This window comes from Equus caballus, chromosome 11, assembly GCF_041296265.1.
Source record: "Equus caballus isolate H_3958 breed thoroughbred chromosome 11, TB-T2T, whole genome shotgun sequence".
In the NCBI taxonomy this organism is placed as follows: Eukaryota; Metazoa; Chordata; class Mammalia; order Perissodactyla; family Equidae; genus Equus; species Equus caballus.
Window position 1 is genome coordinate 60,766,232 of NC_091694.1, and position 17,011 is coordinate 60,783,242.

General features: G+C 39.8%; 1 protein-coding gene across 2 annotated transcripts in view; it reads left to right on the plus strand.

Annotated features, from left to right (window-relative positions):
• COPS3 (COP9 signalosome subunit 3) overlaps positions 1-17,011 on the plus strand; it is a 34,643-nt gene that overhangs the window by 9,393 nt on the left and 8,239 nt on the right. For both annotated transcript variants that reach the window (XM_001489781.5, XM_023653684.2), the window contains exons 5-9: positions 606-698; positions 2,242-2,421; positions 5,392-5,532; positions 7,559-7,732; positions 11,158-11,244. In XM_001489781.5, coding sequence (XP_001489831.1) covers positions 606-698; positions 2,242-2,421; positions 5,392-5,532; positions 7,559-7,732; positions 11,158-11,244 — 675 coding nt within the window. The remainder of the gene's footprint in view (positions 1-605; positions 699-2,241; positions 2,422-5,391; positions 5,533-7,558; positions 7,733-11,157; positions 11,245-17,011) is intronic.

Sequence of the window (17,011 nt, forward strand, 5' to 3'; positions counted from 1 at the left end):
AAAAAAGTCTTTATTGAAAAAACTGTGTAAGTTTTGCAGCTATTTCATAGTCACGTCTCCTACCCAGAAACAGACTGTACCTCACTAGAAACTTGTTATTTATATTCAAGGCAGGAAACGAGTTGGTAGTTTGTGGTATCAGTTTCAATAGTAGTTTATTATCAAGTAAGAGATGTTGTTGGAGAGAATGTATGGATGATACCTGGACTGCCCTGTGGGAAAATGCCGACAGCCTTTTCCACAATTAAGTTTACTAAGCAGAGGCTCTCACCTGTCATAAATATTTGGAAAATTTTTGTTTGTTTAGATGTAAATATGATGATCTTTTGATAAAGTAATATTGCTTTTGGTTATTGATCTTCATTGTAAAAAAGCCTTATGATTTTTAAAATGTTGCCAGATTACCCTGAATACCACAAACACCTTAAGAAAACATTTTTCTGACTGAACAGGGACAGAAATTTCCTGGAAGAGTATGGAAACCTGATATTGTTATTTAAAGAAACCTATCAATTAGTGTTATTTTTTATTTGTAAGTGACAACATAAGATCCAATGTGCTGTCATCTTTGAGAACTTGTCTGAAAGAGATGTCATTTCTGACAGCCCCTGCGAGGAATTGGCATCCTTAAGCAAGCCATAGACAAGATGCAGATGAACACAAACCAGCTGACCTCCATACACGCCGATCTCTGCCAGGTGAGCCAGAGTGTTAGTCAGCCCGAGTCAGAGGGGGAAGGTTGGTTGTGGGCTTGCTCAACACTGGGTCAGATAAATGAAAGCAATTTGCTGGAGACTGTTACACATTTTAGAAGTTGAAATATGTGGGTACATCTGTTCTATTAGTAAGCAAAATTTTTGTCAGGCTACGGGATGCGAACTGTAGAATGGGGCTCAGCTAGTTGGCTTGTGATGTGAGTGGAACAGATAGAGTAATCAGTGCTTATGATGTTAAAAAAAAATCCCAAGTCATTTTCTTTTTAAGGAATTGTGGAACCTGAGATAAACACAAGTTACTTCTTACATCTTAAAAATATTATTCGTTTATTTTATTTTACATGGTTCAAAATCCAGAAGGCAAAAGGGAGGGTGTATAATGAAGCTTCCCTCCTGCCCTGCTCACTAGCCACCATCTCTTCTCTCCAAAGGAACCAGTGTTAGTAGTTTCTTGTGTACCCTTCCAAAGATACTTCATGCACATACAAGCAAATAGGTATATAGTTTTTGTCTCAGTTTTTTTACACAAACAATAATCATCTTTATGAACTCTTAAGTAGTTTGCTTTTTTCTACCTCGTGTCTTGGAGATGATTCCATATCGGTGCTTTACTGCTGCATAGTATTGCATAATATGGGTTTACCAGTCCCTATGGGGTGTTTAGATTGCTTCCTTAATGAATAACGTGGTACATGGATTATTTCAGACATGTTCTAGTTTCACATGAAGATGAGCTTTCTTTTTCCTTTTTTGTTGAGGAAGATTTGCCCTCAGCTAACATCTGTTGCCTATCTTCCTCTTTTTGTACATGAGCCACCACAACAGCATGGCCACTGACAGACAGGCAGTATAGGTCCATGCCTGGGAACTGAACCTGTGCCATACCAAAGTGGAGCACACCAAACTTAACCACTGGGCCACCGGGGCTGGCCCTCTTTTTTCTTTTTAAATCTTGAAAAAAACTTTTGTGATTGAGGTATAACATACATACAATAAAGTACACTAATCTTACGTGTACAATTCAGTGATTTTGTACCTATGTCTTCACCTGTGCCCCCATCATCTAGATACAGAACGTTGCCATGTGCTTGCTTTCTTGAGGTGCACAATTTTCTACACTTACCTGAAGGATTTGGAAATTAAAAGGAGTAATTAAAAAAGCCACTTTTGTTTTTATCACACATGCTGGTCTGTTTCTATTCCACGAGCTCAGCGAAGAGGGAAAGGACCCACTTGTTTGCACATTGTGAAGAGAATGGGTGCTAGGTGGGCCAAGTGCTGACTGAGCTTCAGTGCATCTGTGGGGTACTGTATCTCGTGGCTGGTTAGTCTTTTATAAAGAAATGCTGTCTTATTCGGAATGCTTAAGAAAATGGAATACTGTGTGGACATTTAGATCATGTTAATAAAATGTAAAACAAAATAATCATTTTCTTGAACTTTCTGAAATCTATGAATTTGCTCTTTCTGCTAATGCCTAGCGAAATACAATTAAAATGACGATTTAATACAAAATTTTTCACAGCTCTGTCTACTGGCAAAATGCTTTAAGCCTGCGCTTCCGTATCTTGACGTGGACATGATGGATATTTGTAAAGAGAATGGAGCCTATGATGCAAAGCACTTTTTATGTTACTATTATTATGGAGGGATGATTTATACTGGGCTGAAGAACTTTGAAAGAGCACTCTACTTTTATGAACAGGTAATCATCTGTCTGAATGTCCGTGAAGTGGTTTTGAACTTGTGTGGTCAAAGAAGTGCTTAGCTGGAGTAGAGTGATCCTGGGCCTCTGAGTTTCGAGTGGAGATCCTTTCAAAGACTGTTTCTCTGTGATCGTGTAACTGGTGGTAATCTGTTCCTTAAGTTGAAGGGCAGTAGCAGTGGAGGGAAGAGCACTAATGACTGGGTCTAACCTAGGCCTTGCCACTTCCACCCTGTCTGACTTAGGTTAAGTTCTATACATCTCTTGAACTTTATAGTTTCCTTTGCATATGGGAAAGAGATTGAACTGAATGATCTTTGAAGTGTCGTTTTGTTCTAAAACCAAGTGTGGTGTTTTGTTAAGTTTTATTTATTTTAATAAGTAAAACATTCTCATAGTTCAAAATTCAAGGGGTTTTAAGGTGTACACAGTGAAAAGTCCCTCCCACCTTTGTTTCCGTCTGTGTAGCGGCCACTGATCTGTGTAATGAGACATAGTATACACAATTTGGTAGAATATTCTGGAGGTTTACTCAGAGTCTAAAAAAGAGATTTACAATCTTGGTAATACTGTGTTTTAAGATAAATTTGTCAGATGTTCCTAAGTTTCTATTTTATTCATAGCACATACTAAGGTAATAAAGGATAGTCTAAGCCTTCAAGGAGCTTACAATCTGGTTGAAATGCTGTCACATAAATACACATGCACACAGCTGTGTCTGAGCATTGCCTCAGTGAGTGGGGCTTGACAAGCACTGCCGAGGGGACCTAGGGAAGGGTCACCAGAAGGTACTGGTAGGCAGGGACAGTGTCATTAAAGGATGTGTCTAGTCAGGTAAAATCTTCAAGGTGACTTCTCTCTAAGAGTACACAGTCAAAAATTTCAGTTGTCCAGCTGGGGGCTGGCCCCGTGGCCGAGTGGTTAAGTTCGCGCGCTCCGCTGCAGGCGGCCCAGTGTTTCATTGGTTCGAATCCTGGGCGCGGACATGGCACTGCTCATCAAACCACGCTGAGGCAGCGTCCCACATGCCACAACTAGAAGGACCCACAGCGAAGAATATACAACTGTGTACTGAGGGGCTTTGGGGAGAAAAAGGAAAAAAATAAAATCTTTAAAAAAAAACCAAATTTCAGTTGTCCAGAAAATAATAAACACACACTTTATAGCCCCTGAATACATTATCATTTTACAGCTCAATATAATGACTGATGAGCATACTGGTGATCTAGAAATATCAAGATGATGTGGGTGTTAAAAAGGCAGGAAAGCATGCAATACACTTAGAAAGATATTTCTATCACACACACAGTTAAAATGTTAAAAACAAAACATTTTTGAGATTTGTAGATAGAAGCCTTTTATCTGACAATATGCTTGTCCCCTGATTTTGCCCTAGTGACAAGCATTGTCTAATGTTAGTCTGCTTCATACAACTGTGTTTTAATAACATGCAGTTTATAGATAGTATAGATGGCATTTGTACCTTAATTTCAGAAGGTGATACAAATCTTTTTACTGTTTCAAAAATAATTACAAAAGAAAGAAGTACTTATTGAAAAAAATTCAAATCATACAGCATTGTGCAAAGCAAAAAGTGAAAGCAGCTTTGTCTTCTCATGTCATGCTGCGGATTGACCCAGTTAGTTTACTAGTAGTCCTCGACTGATGAACATGTGAGTTGATTGTGGTCTTTCACTGTGAAAGCAGTGTTGCAGTGGGGATCACTGTACATGTATCCTCATGCACTTACACGAATGTGTCTGTAAAGTAATCTCAAAGAAATGCCTGACAGGCTCAGTGGTTTGGATTTTGATTTGAGACCTTTGGGCTGATTTGGGCATGATAGTTTTAATTTTTCTTAACCTTTATAAATCCAGGTGTAAGAAAGTAAAAAGGCATCCACAGAATGGGAGAAAATATTTGCAGATCATATTTCTGACAAGGGACTTGCATCCAGAATATACAAAGACTTCTTACAACTCAACAATAAGAAAACTAAACATTTAAAATGGGCAATGGATTTGAATAGACATTTCTCCAAAGAAGATATGCAAATGGCCAATAAGCACATAAAAAGATGCTCATCATCATTAGTTGTCAAGGAAATGTCAAAACCACAAAGTGTTACCAATTCACATCCACCAAGATGGCTAAAATTAAAAAGAGACAGCCAGTTATAACAAGTGTTGACAATGTGGAGAATTTGGAACCCTCATTATTATGAGTGGGATTGTAAAATGGTGCAGTCACTTTGGAAAACAGTTTGGAGTTCCTCAAAATGTTAAACATAGAGTTACCATATGACCCAGCAGTTCCACTCCTAGGAATATACCTAGGAGAAATGAAGACAAATATCCACACAAAAACATGTACACTAATGTTCATAGCAGCATTATTCATATGGCCAAAAGGTAGAGACACCCAAATGCCCATCAATTGAGGAATGAATCAACAAAATGTTGTATACCCATACAATGGAATATTATTCAACCATAAAATGGATTGAAGATACATGCTACAACTTGGATAAACCTTGAAAACATCTTTGAGTTAAAGAAGCCAGTCACAAAAGACCACATATTTTTGATGCCATTTATACGACATGTCCAGAATAGGCAAATCCATAGAGACATAACAGTAGAATAATGGTTGTGTGGAGCTGAGGGGAGGAGAGAATGGGGAGTGACTGCTAATGTGTTAGGGGTTTCTTTTTGGGGAGTGAAAATGTTCTGAAATTAGGTATTGGTAATAGTCGTACAACATGGGGAATATACCAAAATCCACTGAACTGTATACTTTAAAAGGGTAAATTTTATAATATATGAATCATATCTCCGTAAAGATGTTATAAGAAATAATAATAGGACATTTGATATAAGTATTGTTTTTTAATTAAAGTGATGCACGTAGTCGATTGCTCTTTCCTGCTCAGCGTGCCCCCTTCACACTAAGCATTCTTCTCTTGCTCAGGCTATAACTACCCCTGCCATGGCGGTCAGTCATATCATGTTGGAATCGTATAAAAAGTATATTCTAGTTTCTTTGATATTACTTGGAAAAGTACAACAGCTACCGAAATATACGTCTCAAATTGTGGGTAGATTCATTAAGGTGAGTTTTTAAAATAAAACTAATTTCGTCAGTGACATGTTAAGTCCATAACTGTAACGATACCTAGTTCTGTAACTTGATTTTATAGTGTTTTAGCTCTCCCAGCAGCTTCAACTTAGCAGACATTTATTAAATGTCTCCTGGGAGTCTGGGAGCTGCAGTTCCAGCAGAATTTCTAACTCCACCCCAGTCCTTACACCCTCTGATCACCCGATGGACGTGGAGTGTTTCTCAGGAATCTGTTTTCACACTTTTGCTCTGGGTAATTATAGCTACAGATGTTTAAGCTATAAGGCTTGATTTTTTTCTTTTCCATTACAATTTAGTGGAAATACTGAAAAAGCAGTGCTGATTTGTTGAACTCTCTATTTGCCCAAGGGCTGGGAAATCTTACTAGAGCCCTGTATGAAGACCACAAATTCTGCCCACTGAACTTTTGTTTGTTTTCACTGAGGATCCAACTTTAGGACACATTAAAGAATAAATTAACTATTTTTTAAAAACTTTTTGAATTATATACTCATGGTTTAAAAAAATTGCGCAGTTCAGAAGGTTATGAGGTCATGGTCAATTTGATAACCATTTTACCCTGTCTCTCCTTGTACAAAACTCAAAATTTCAGGATATCAGTTTGAAATCTTCCTGACGAGAAGATCTTTGTGCTGTCTTGTTGAAGATAGCCGAGCATCCCTCCCCTAAGAGGTTCTGAGGGCTCTAGGCTTCCTGGTCCCAGGCAGGAGGGAAGGGAAGGTGGTTTGGCGAGGTTCCTCGAAGGCCGTGGGAGAGTGATGGGCAGGGGAGGTTTAGCATAGCCATTCTCAGATGATTTTGGAGAACTCTCTTGATTCCCTCAGGTGGCCCTCGAGCTGGCCTGTTTTAGAAGGAATGCTTTCATAAAGTGATGTCTTCATGACTCAAGGGTATCATTCACAAGCATTAGTAGTTTATTCATGATATCATAAATGGTGAAAAGAACACAGACTGCAGAGTAGAGATACAGGTTTGAATCCAGTTTCTACCTGTGCTCCTTATGACCACTCACATTCTCTTGTACCTCTGCCACAATTTCTTAATATTTAAAATAGAAGATTTGTTGTTAACTGCCATCGAGTTGATTCCGAGTCCCAGTGTCCCTGTGTACAGCAGAGTGGAACCCTGCCTGGTCTTTTTGCACCATCCTCTCACCTTCTGGCTCTATATCAGACAATGCTCCCATGCTGTTGATAGGGTTTTCATGGCCAGATTTTTCAGAAGTGGGTGGGTAGGTCCTTCTTCCTTCCTAGTCTGTCTTAGTCTGGAAGCTCCGCTGAAATTTGTCCATCAGGGTTGACCCTGCTGGTATTTGAAATACCGGTGGCATAGCTTTCAGCAACACAGCAACATGCAGCCACCACAGTGTGACAACGACAGATAGTGGTGTGGGTCCCTGACCAAGAAACAGACCCGGGCCGTGGCAGTGAGAGCACTGAGTCTTAACCACTAGACCACTAGGGCTGGCTCCAAAAATAGCGGATAATATGTATAAAATGCCTAAAGTACCTCAGGCTCTTCGCAAGTCCTCAGCCACTGTTAGTTCTCTTGTCTTCCTCCTTCATATCAAATGGAGCAGATTGTCCCGTTGCATCTGGTGAGGTGTGGATGTGTGTGAGAGCATGAGAGAGAGTTGAGAAGGATGGAAATGTTGCCTGCTTTCTTCCCAAAGTATTTTATCAATAGAAAAAGAAAGAGCCACTGAGAAAAAAAGACACGTATGCCTTAACTAAATGCAGTGCACTTTCACCTGCTGTGCAATTATTTGCTCTATGCTACAAAGTTTTTTTGACAATAAATTACTCCAAAGGGAATTTCTATCCTTGGTCTTAAAAACTAGGCATTTTCTTTGGGTAAATTATGATTTGTTAGGTAATAATAAAGGATGTTGAATGTACTTGCTCACAACACAGTACTATGTTTTCTTTTGCTTCCTCTACAAATTTGATTCCTTTAACGTTTTAATCTGATTTTTCCCCCACCTTCAAACCTTTAGCCTCTTAGCAATGCATACCATGAATTAGCACAAGTTTACTCAACCAATAATCCCTCAGAACTCCGCAACCTGGTGAACAAGCACAGTGAAACTTTCACTCGTGATAACAACATGGGACTGGTGAAGCAATGCTTGTCTTCTCTTTATAAGAAGAATATTCAAAGGCTAACCAAGGTGAGGCATCTCCTGACTCCCCCGGGACCTCCCTCCCCTCTTTCCCTTCAGAGTGCTGAGAACGCAGGTGTAGGGATGAAGTGTGGCAGGATTTCTAAACTCGCAACTGATTTCTTAGAAAGAGTTTTGATTTATACCTTTTGGTCTTTTCAGGGCTAGAGCAGGGTATTTGAGAAGAGGAACAGGTGAAGAGGAAGACAGGTAGGAAATATGTCCACACTGGGAGGCAGAGAAAGGTAGCCTGAGAGAGGTAAACTGTTGTAAGGGCAGACGGGCTCATACCGGCACTGCAGACCTAAGTCCCTCGTGATCAGCCTTGGAACCTCTCAGGCTGTGCTGATCTCTGTTTGAACTTCGTGTGTGAACACAGTGCTACTCTGACATTACCGTTCAGGCCAGGGTTGAATGAGCCATGTGCAGTTGACCTGTAGGAGGTAAGCCAATTATATAATTTTTATTTTCAAAATGAAAATAACCTGACGGTTTTTGATTATAGAAAATATGTTTGTTAGCAAGTCTTCAAACAGTACAGAAAAGTATAACAGAAAAATGAAATCCTGTGTGAGCTAGGAAAGCGTATGCTGCAGGTGATAGGAAACTGACTGAGAACAGCTTAAACAAATAGAGGATGGTTTCTCTCTTCTGTTGGGAAGTAGTGCAGTCAGAGCTGGTGAAAACATGACGAGTCTGTCCTTGTGCATACCCTCTGCCCTGTGTCAGCAATGCGACAGTGGGGAAGAAGTGGAGGAGCAAGGATAGGGGATGTCTGTTGCTAGGTGACCTAGCAATGGCAGACGGCCACTGGAGGCTCCGGATGGAGGACAGGGAAAGGATGGTGGATCTGACAATGTGGGAGCCTGGAGAAGCCAGAGAAGAAGAATGCTGAGTGAGGGATTGTCGTGGAGGCAGGCAGGCTCCTGCCGGAGAAAAGAAAGGTGAGGAGATGGCCACGGGAGAAGAAAAGGAAACTCCTCGCAAATGCTCTAGAGAGAGAAACTGTAGTTTCCTGCCTAAGATAAGGAAATCAGCAGCGAATTTATAAAAAGTTAATTTGTAAGAGGAAAATGAAGAATGTAAATGAGAAAGCAACGCAAGAAAGATAAAAAACAAATATAACCTGTCAGCCAGAGAAAAACCTACTTGACCCACAGGCAAAAAAGACCAGGATCTAAGAGATTCAGGGTAGCAAGCAGCCTAATTCTCCACAGAAAATTTTCTGTTGGTACAGGTAGTAACAGAACCACTCCAATTCCTGAGGTAAATTCAAGAGGTAGCCATTGAAAAACAGCTGCACCCCAGTTGTGACTAGTACTTGAGGTTTAGATAAAAGAATCAAAATGTTAACAAGGATGAAAGACGATGCATTTCAGAAAAGTGTTATATTGCAAAATGGCAAATAAATGTTAAATGAATAAGAATCTAAGAGATCTAGTAAGTAGATGTTTCTGCAAAAATCAGTTAACTATCTTGTGAAATAGTCAGGCACAGTGCGTCACTTTGGGATAGGTTGATAGCTTACGCTTTGAGAAGTCAGTATAGGAAAGTTCAGTTTTCTGTTTGGGATCAGATAAATCCAGAACAAGTTTGACCAGACAAATAGGAAGCTCCTCGAGGTGGTGAGTCCAGGCTTGGGGCAGTGGCTCCACAGTTCTCAGTGTCCTGGATCCTGTGTGTTCTGACTCAACGGTGAAGTGAGGTCCACTGGGCTGGTAAGCACTGCCCGGGGGACCTAGGGGAGGGCCACCGTAGCCGCTAGTGAGCAGGGACAGTGCCGTTAAAGGATGTGTCTAGTCAAAAGGGTAAATCTTTGATGGTGGCTCTTATACTTTTTGGCCTCACGTCCTAGTGTCGGAATAATGGTGGCGAGGAGGGGTGGGGGGGCCGGGCGGGAATCAAAGGATTTTCTAGCCACGTTAGTCTCTTTCTTGTTCAAAAGTCAGAAAATCAAAAGCCTTTCAGGAAGTCTTAATGGGTACACTGTGCATCAGTGTTGGTGACGGGAACTGTCCCATGGCAGTGCTGGCTGGAAGGCTCCTAGAGATAAGGGATTATCACATGGGGGTAAATCCGCCATGCCATATTAATGTTTTAGACTCCTCGTGCTTCTCTGTCTCTTCCCTATATGTATGTGTAGACACTCCCAATTAAATGTGATTGGGATCATGTCCTGCATGCTATTCTGTACCCTGCCTTTTTTGTTCAGTATGTCTTAAAACTCTTTCCTTGGCAACATAAGCCTGTACACAGTTGCCCTACATAGTAGTCTGTTGTACAGATGGATGAGAATTTGTTCACCCAGACCTCTACTGATGGACATTCAGGTAGAAGTTTCTGTTTATCTTGAAATAGGAAAAATGATGGTTCTATGAATTTAGAATGTTCACTTTTGCGTCCTCATTTGTGTTAAAGTACTTATGTACTTCTTTAAATTAACAGTTTCATCTTCTTGGGTGCTACTCTCTGAACTGAAGTATATAGATTTTTTGGTCATTGGCTTATCAAGAATTTTCAAGACTAGAGTTTTAACATGCCGTGCTTTGAAAATGCTGTTGTAAATATTGCCAGCTTTTCTTTCAAAAAAAGCTTTTTCAATTTGTTCCTGAAAGGGGGCATTTTCATCAAGTTTCAAGCAGAGCAGTGGTAAACACTGGCTTCCTTCTAACGCCCCAATTTGTTTTCACATTTTAGCTTTGAATTGTGAAGGATGCATTTAATATTTTCAACTTTATTTTATTTAATAAGTAAGACATTCATAATACAAAATGCAAAATATACAGAATTCTGTCTAGCTCCCGTATACCAGCCACCCTTTTTCTTTCCTCAGAGCCAGCCCACCATTACCAGTTTCTTGAGTATCATTCTAGAAATTGTCTAAGCACATGTAAGCACATGCACACTCCCTCACACATATATACACATTCTTTCCCTTTCTTTTACACAGATGTTAGTATGCCATATACACTATTCTGCATCCTCCTTTTTTATATTTAATAATATAGGTATCTTGGATTCTTTTTCAGTTCATAAAAGCTGTCCTCCCTTTATAGATTTGGTACAACTACATAGTAGTGTGTTTATATGATTGCACTGTACTGTACTTAAAAAGTCCTCTGTGGGTGGTCATTTAGGCAGTTCCAGTCCATTGCTCTCACAAACAGTGCTGCAGTGAATGACCTTGCATGCATGTCATTTCAGACATAGAGGAAAGTATGTGCAAGGACATACCTAGAAGTCATTACTTCTCTAGAAAATTGATGACTAAAACCACTGGGTTCATCAATTTCAAGTCATCTCCACAACAAAACAATTATTCTGTACAATGATGGAAAGCAAATTTTTAATGATTCGGTAGTGCTCTGTACACCTTTAATAAAATTTTTCCTCCCTCGTTTCTAGCTGTGATTAATTCCACTTCTGAATTTCAGACCTTTTTAACACTATCTTTACAAGATATGGCAAGTCGTGTGCAGTTATCTGGACCTCAGGAGGCAGAAAAATATGTCCTACACATGGTGAGTGTGTTTTCATTTTTTAAAAGTTAACTAGGGGATTTTTATCCTTGTAAAAGTAACAGATGTTCATTATGGAAAATACAAAACAGAAAATGCAGGACATCCAAAGGCAACCACTGTGGACCTTTTGGTTTATTTCATTACAGGCTGTAGCGTTTTCCAGTCATATGTGCTCATGTGATACACTCAGTGTGTCCTATTTGTGCTCCTTATTTACATTTTCATTCTCAGAGTTTTTGTAAACATCATTTAAAACACTCGTGAAATATATCAGATATACAGAGAGGGTTAAAACAGTGCTCTTGCTGTAGTGGTCCGTGATAGGTCACGAACTTGTGCCCGTATACAATTCAGGACACTGCCGCCTGCACCGAGAAAGCCTTGTTCAGCTAGTCAGGGTGCTTAGTGACATCGTTGGTTGCAGTCTGACTTGAGCCCCTACCTCCTCACGGACCATGTCAGTCCATGACTACACTCATTGAAGTGGTGACATAAAGGGTGCTGGACCAGGCACCCACGTGCTCGCACCCAGCTTCAGAAATCAGTGTTACCAGTACAGCTGGCTCCCTTGTTCATCACTTCCCAGTTGCATGTCCCACTCCCCAAATTTGGATAAGCATCATTTAAATGACTATATGGTAACCCCAGTTGACATATCATAACCTACCTGCTTAGTCATTTACATAAATACGTGGCTCTGATCTGATCCAGCAAAGCAAACCTGCGTCCTTAGCCCAAGGCGCATCTTATGTGTAGAAAGTTAGTGTTTACAGTTTTCTGCTAGTGATCCCCTCTCTGATTTCAGGAGCACTACTATATCAGGATTAGGAATAATAAAACTGGTTTCCATTGTGATAATGGAGTATTTTATTTCCATAGTTCAACTTACAAATGTTTTGAGTTTTTTTTTTTCCTTCAGCCTAACCCTCAAAACACACACACACATCCCAGACAAACAAAACCTGTCCTACTTAACCGACCTTGGAGTGCCTGCTCAGAGCACCTTGCTAACCCCACAGGGGTTACCCAGAGTGAGGAAGCTGCAGTCTCCCCCAGGGAACCCACTCTTTAGTGATGGGTAAGAAGAGCTGTGAGTGGTTATGACACCAGCCAGGACACATGAGCTAGTGAAATGCTTTGAGGGGTCAAAGGAGGGGGATGGGTTTTGAATACTGCATGACAAATCCTGACAGGCTGTGGATCAACTGGGGGTGTTTTGTTTGCCAGGGGACATTTGACAATATCTGAAGACGTTTTTGGTTGTCACAGATAAAGATACTACTTATCGAGTGGGTAGAGGCCAGGATTATTGCTAAACATCCTACAACACAGAAGACAGCCCCACAACAAAGAATTATCTGGCCCAAAACGTCGATACTGCCAAGCTTGAGAACTCCTGCCCAAGAGTGTAAGGTCTATGAGGGCAGTGATTTTTTTTTAAATTTCTTGTTATGGCTTTATTTTTTTAGAGCAGTTTGAGGTTCATAGCAAAATTGGAGAGAAGGTACGGAGATTTCCCATGTACCCCCTGTCCCCACACATACATACATACCCTCCCGCATCAACATCCCTCACCAGAGCGGTACATTTGTTACAATTGATGAACCTGCACTGACACATCATCACTCAAAATCCATAATTTATATTAGGGTTCACTCTTGGTGGTGTACATTTTATGGGTTTGAACAAATGTAGTGATGCCATGTATCCATCATTACCGTATCATACTGAGTATTTTCACTATCCTAAAAATCCTCTGTGCTCTGCCTTCTCATCCCACCCCTGGTAACCACTCATCTTTTTACTGTCTCCATAGTTTTTCTTTTTGTAGAATGTGATATAGTTGGAATCATACAGTGTGTAGCCTTTTCAGATTGGCTTCTTTTACTTAGTAATATGCATTTAAGGTTCCTCCATGTCTTTTCATGGCTTGATAGCTCATCTGTTTTTAGCACTGAATAATATTCCTTTGCCTGAATGTAACATAGTTTATCCATTCACCTACTGAAGGACATCTTGATTGCTTCTAAATTTGGGGATTATGAATAAAGCTGCTGTAAACATCCGTGTGCAGGTTTTTGCGTGGGCATAAGTTTTCAGCTCCATTGGGTAAATACGAAGGAGTGTGATTGCTGGATCACATGGAAAAAGTATGTTTAGTTTTGTAAGAAACTGCCAAGCTGTCTTCCAAAGTGGCTGTACTATTTTGCATCCCCACCAGCAATGAATGAGAGTTCCTCTTGCTCCACATCCTCACCAGCATTTGATATTGTCAGCATTCCGAATTTTAACCATTCTAACAGGTGTATAGTGGTATCTCATTGTTTTAATTTGCATTTCCCTGATGATAGGCAGTGTGGAGTATCTTTTCATAGGCTTATTTGCCATCTGTCTTTCTTCTTTGGTGAGGTATCTGTTCAGGTCTTTGGCCCATTTTTTAATCTGTTTTCTTACTGTTGAGTTTTAAGGGTTTTTTGTATATTTTGGATAACAGTTTTTGTCAGATGTGTCTTTTGTAAGTATTTTCTCCCAGTTTGTGGCTTGTCTTCTGAAGTTTTTGATTTTTTTTTGGTGAGGAAGATTGGCCCTGCACTAGCATCTGTTGCCAGTCTTCTTCTTTTTACCTAAGGAAGATTGGCCCTGAGCTAACATCTATTCCAGTCTTCCTCTATTTTGTATGTGGGATAACACCACAGCATGGCTTGATGAGTGGTGTGTAGGTCTGCACCTGGGATACGAACCCGCAAAGCCCAGGCCACTAAAGCAGAGCACACAAACTTAACCACTATGCCACTGGGCTGGGCCCTGAAGTTTTTAATTTTAATGAAGTCCAGCTTATCAGTTATTTCTTTTATGGATTGTGTCTTTGGTGTTGCATCTAAAAAAGTCATTGTCATACCTGTGGTCATCTAGGTTTTCTCCTACATTATCTTCTAGGAGTTTTATAATTTTGTGTTTTACATTTAGGTCTGTGATTCATTTGGGTTAATTTTTGTGAAAGGTGTAAGGTCTGTGTCTAAATTCACTTTTTTGCATATGGATATCCAGTTGTTCCAGCACCATTTGTTGAAGAGACTGTCTTTGCTCCATTTTATTGCCATTGCTCCTTTATCAAAAATCTCTTGATTATACTTGTATGGGTTTATTTCTGGGCTCTCTTTTCTGTTCCATTGATCTAGTTGTCTGTTTTTTTTTTTGCCAATACCGCACTCTCTTGATTACTGTAGTTTGAATAAGTCCTAAAGTCAGGTAGTGTCAGTTCCAACTTTTTCTTCTCTAACACTGTGTTGGCTGTTCTGGGTCTTTTGCCTCTCTATATAAATTTTAGAATCAATTTCTCAATATTCATAAAATAACTTGCTGGGATTTTGACTGAGATTGTGTTGAATCTATAGATCAAGTTGGGAAAAACTGACATCTTGATAATATGGAGCCTTCCTATCCATGAATATGAATATCTCTCAGTTTATTTAGTTCCTCTTTGATTTCCTTTATCAGAGTTTTGTAGTTTTCCTCCTGCAGATCTTGTACATATTTTGTTAGCTTTAGTCCTAAGTATTTTATTTTAGGGTAGGATACTAATGTAAATGGTATTCTGTCTTTAATTTGAAATTCCACTCGTTCATTGTTGGTATATAGGAAAGTGATTGACTTTTGTACATTAATCTTGTGTCCTCCAACCCTCTTATAATTGCTTATTAGTTCCAGGAGGATTTTTGTGGATACTTTCAGATTTTATATGTAGTATGTAGATGATTGTGTCATCTGTGAATAAAGACAGTTTTATTTCTTCATCCTAATCTGTATACCTTTTATTTCCTTTTTTTTGTCTCAGTTGCATTAGCTAGAACTTCCAGTATGATGCTGAAAAGGAGTGGTGCATCCTTGTCTAGTTTCTGATCTTTGTAGGAAAGCTTTGAGTTTCTCACCATTAAGTATGATGTTAGCTATAGTTTTTTTGTAGATATTCTTTGTCAAGTTGAGGAAGTTTCCGTCTGTTCCTAGTTTACTGAGAGTTTTTATCATGAATGGATGTTGGATTTCATGAAATGCTTTTTCTGCATCCATTGATATGATCATGGTCTTTTTTAGTCTGCTGATGTTGTGAATTACATTCATTGATTCAAATGTTCAACCAGGCTTGCACACCTGAGATAAATCCCACTTGGCGTGGTGTATAATTCTTTTTATACATTGTTGGATTTGCATGTGTTTTGTTGAGGATTTTTGCATCAATGTTCATCACAGGTATTGGTCTGCAGTTTTCTTTTCTTGTAATGTCTTTGTCTGGTTTTGGCATTGGGGTGATGCTGGCCTCATAGTTAGGAAGTATTCCCTCTCCTTCCGTCCTCTGAAAGAGATTGTAGAGACTGGTATAATTTCTTCCTTAATTGTTTGGTAGCATCCACCAGGAACCCTCTGGGCCTGTTGGTTTTCATTTCAGAAGGTTGTTAATTATTGATTCAAGTTCTTTAATAGATATAGGCCTGTTTGGGTTGTATGTTAGGGATTTTTTTAAAGTAAACATTTTATTGAAGTATAACCTACGTGAAGAAAAGTGCACTCAAGTGTATAGCTAAATACGTTTTCACAAAATGAAGACATCTGTGCAACCAACAGCTAGATCAAGAATCAGAATATTACCAGCACCCTAAAAACATCTCTCATGCCTGCTTCCAGCCCTGCTCCTGGCTAGAAAGGTTATCATTCTGACTTCTAACATCCTATTCCAGTTGTGTTTGTTTTTGAGCTTTATATAAAAGAAAACATACAGCATATACTTTTTTGGGTCTGGCTTTTTTCCCTCAACATTATGAGTTTGTACATGATGTCATATGTAGTTTTAGTTCACTCATTTTCAGGGCTACGATGTTCCACTGTATGAGTATACCTTTCCATTCTGATTAGATTGACATTTGGGTTGTTTCTAGTTCTAGTTATTACAAAAAAGTGCTGCTGTGGTGAACTTAGGTTTGTATTTCACTTGGGTATATTCCCATCCACTTTTTAAAGAGGCAACTGTCTGTGATCACATAGTCAGTTAATTATGCATTCTGTTTAATATGTGTTGGGCTGGTTGCTGTTTCATTAAATAGCTTCTATCCCTTCCAAGGCTAGAAAGGAGTAGGCCAGTTTATGCAGCTCAGTCCCACTGTAACAAATGAACTAATTGTTGTCACCCTGTGGAGCAGTTTGTTTGGAATAACATTACCTGTTTGGGACTTTTATTGGCTTCTTAATTTTAACTTTCATGGACAGGACTATAGCTATTTGGCTATTTGGCTATGAGGATCAATCAAATAAATCTCCAGTCATTGATTCAAGAAAAGCACATAGACCTTGAAACTACTGTGGAATCAGCATTGGAAGAGAAGTTTTCTTGAAGGATCAGAAGATAATTTCTACTGGGGTGAAACAAAAATGTGTTAGGGTTTTGGTTGGAGTGACGTCAGCATCAAGGTGGAGTGAGCTCTTCCCTTAGTCTCTCCCCTCTAAGATACCACGAAAAGGACATTCATAAACCAACAGAAAACATTGACATGACACAATACATGTCTGAGAGATCCACACAGCCATATGTCTGAAGGTGGGGGTGCTGGACCTCCCTGGAAGGCAGTAGAAGGAGGTAAAGGGATCGCCTCTCCCTCCCACGTGGCAGCAACCTAGGGGCTGGACCTCACGGCAGCCAGCGCATGATCCTTAGAGGAGAAGGGAGAGAAGGCAGCACTCCACGGGATCACTTGTGCTTTGGAGTTACCTCCCAGCC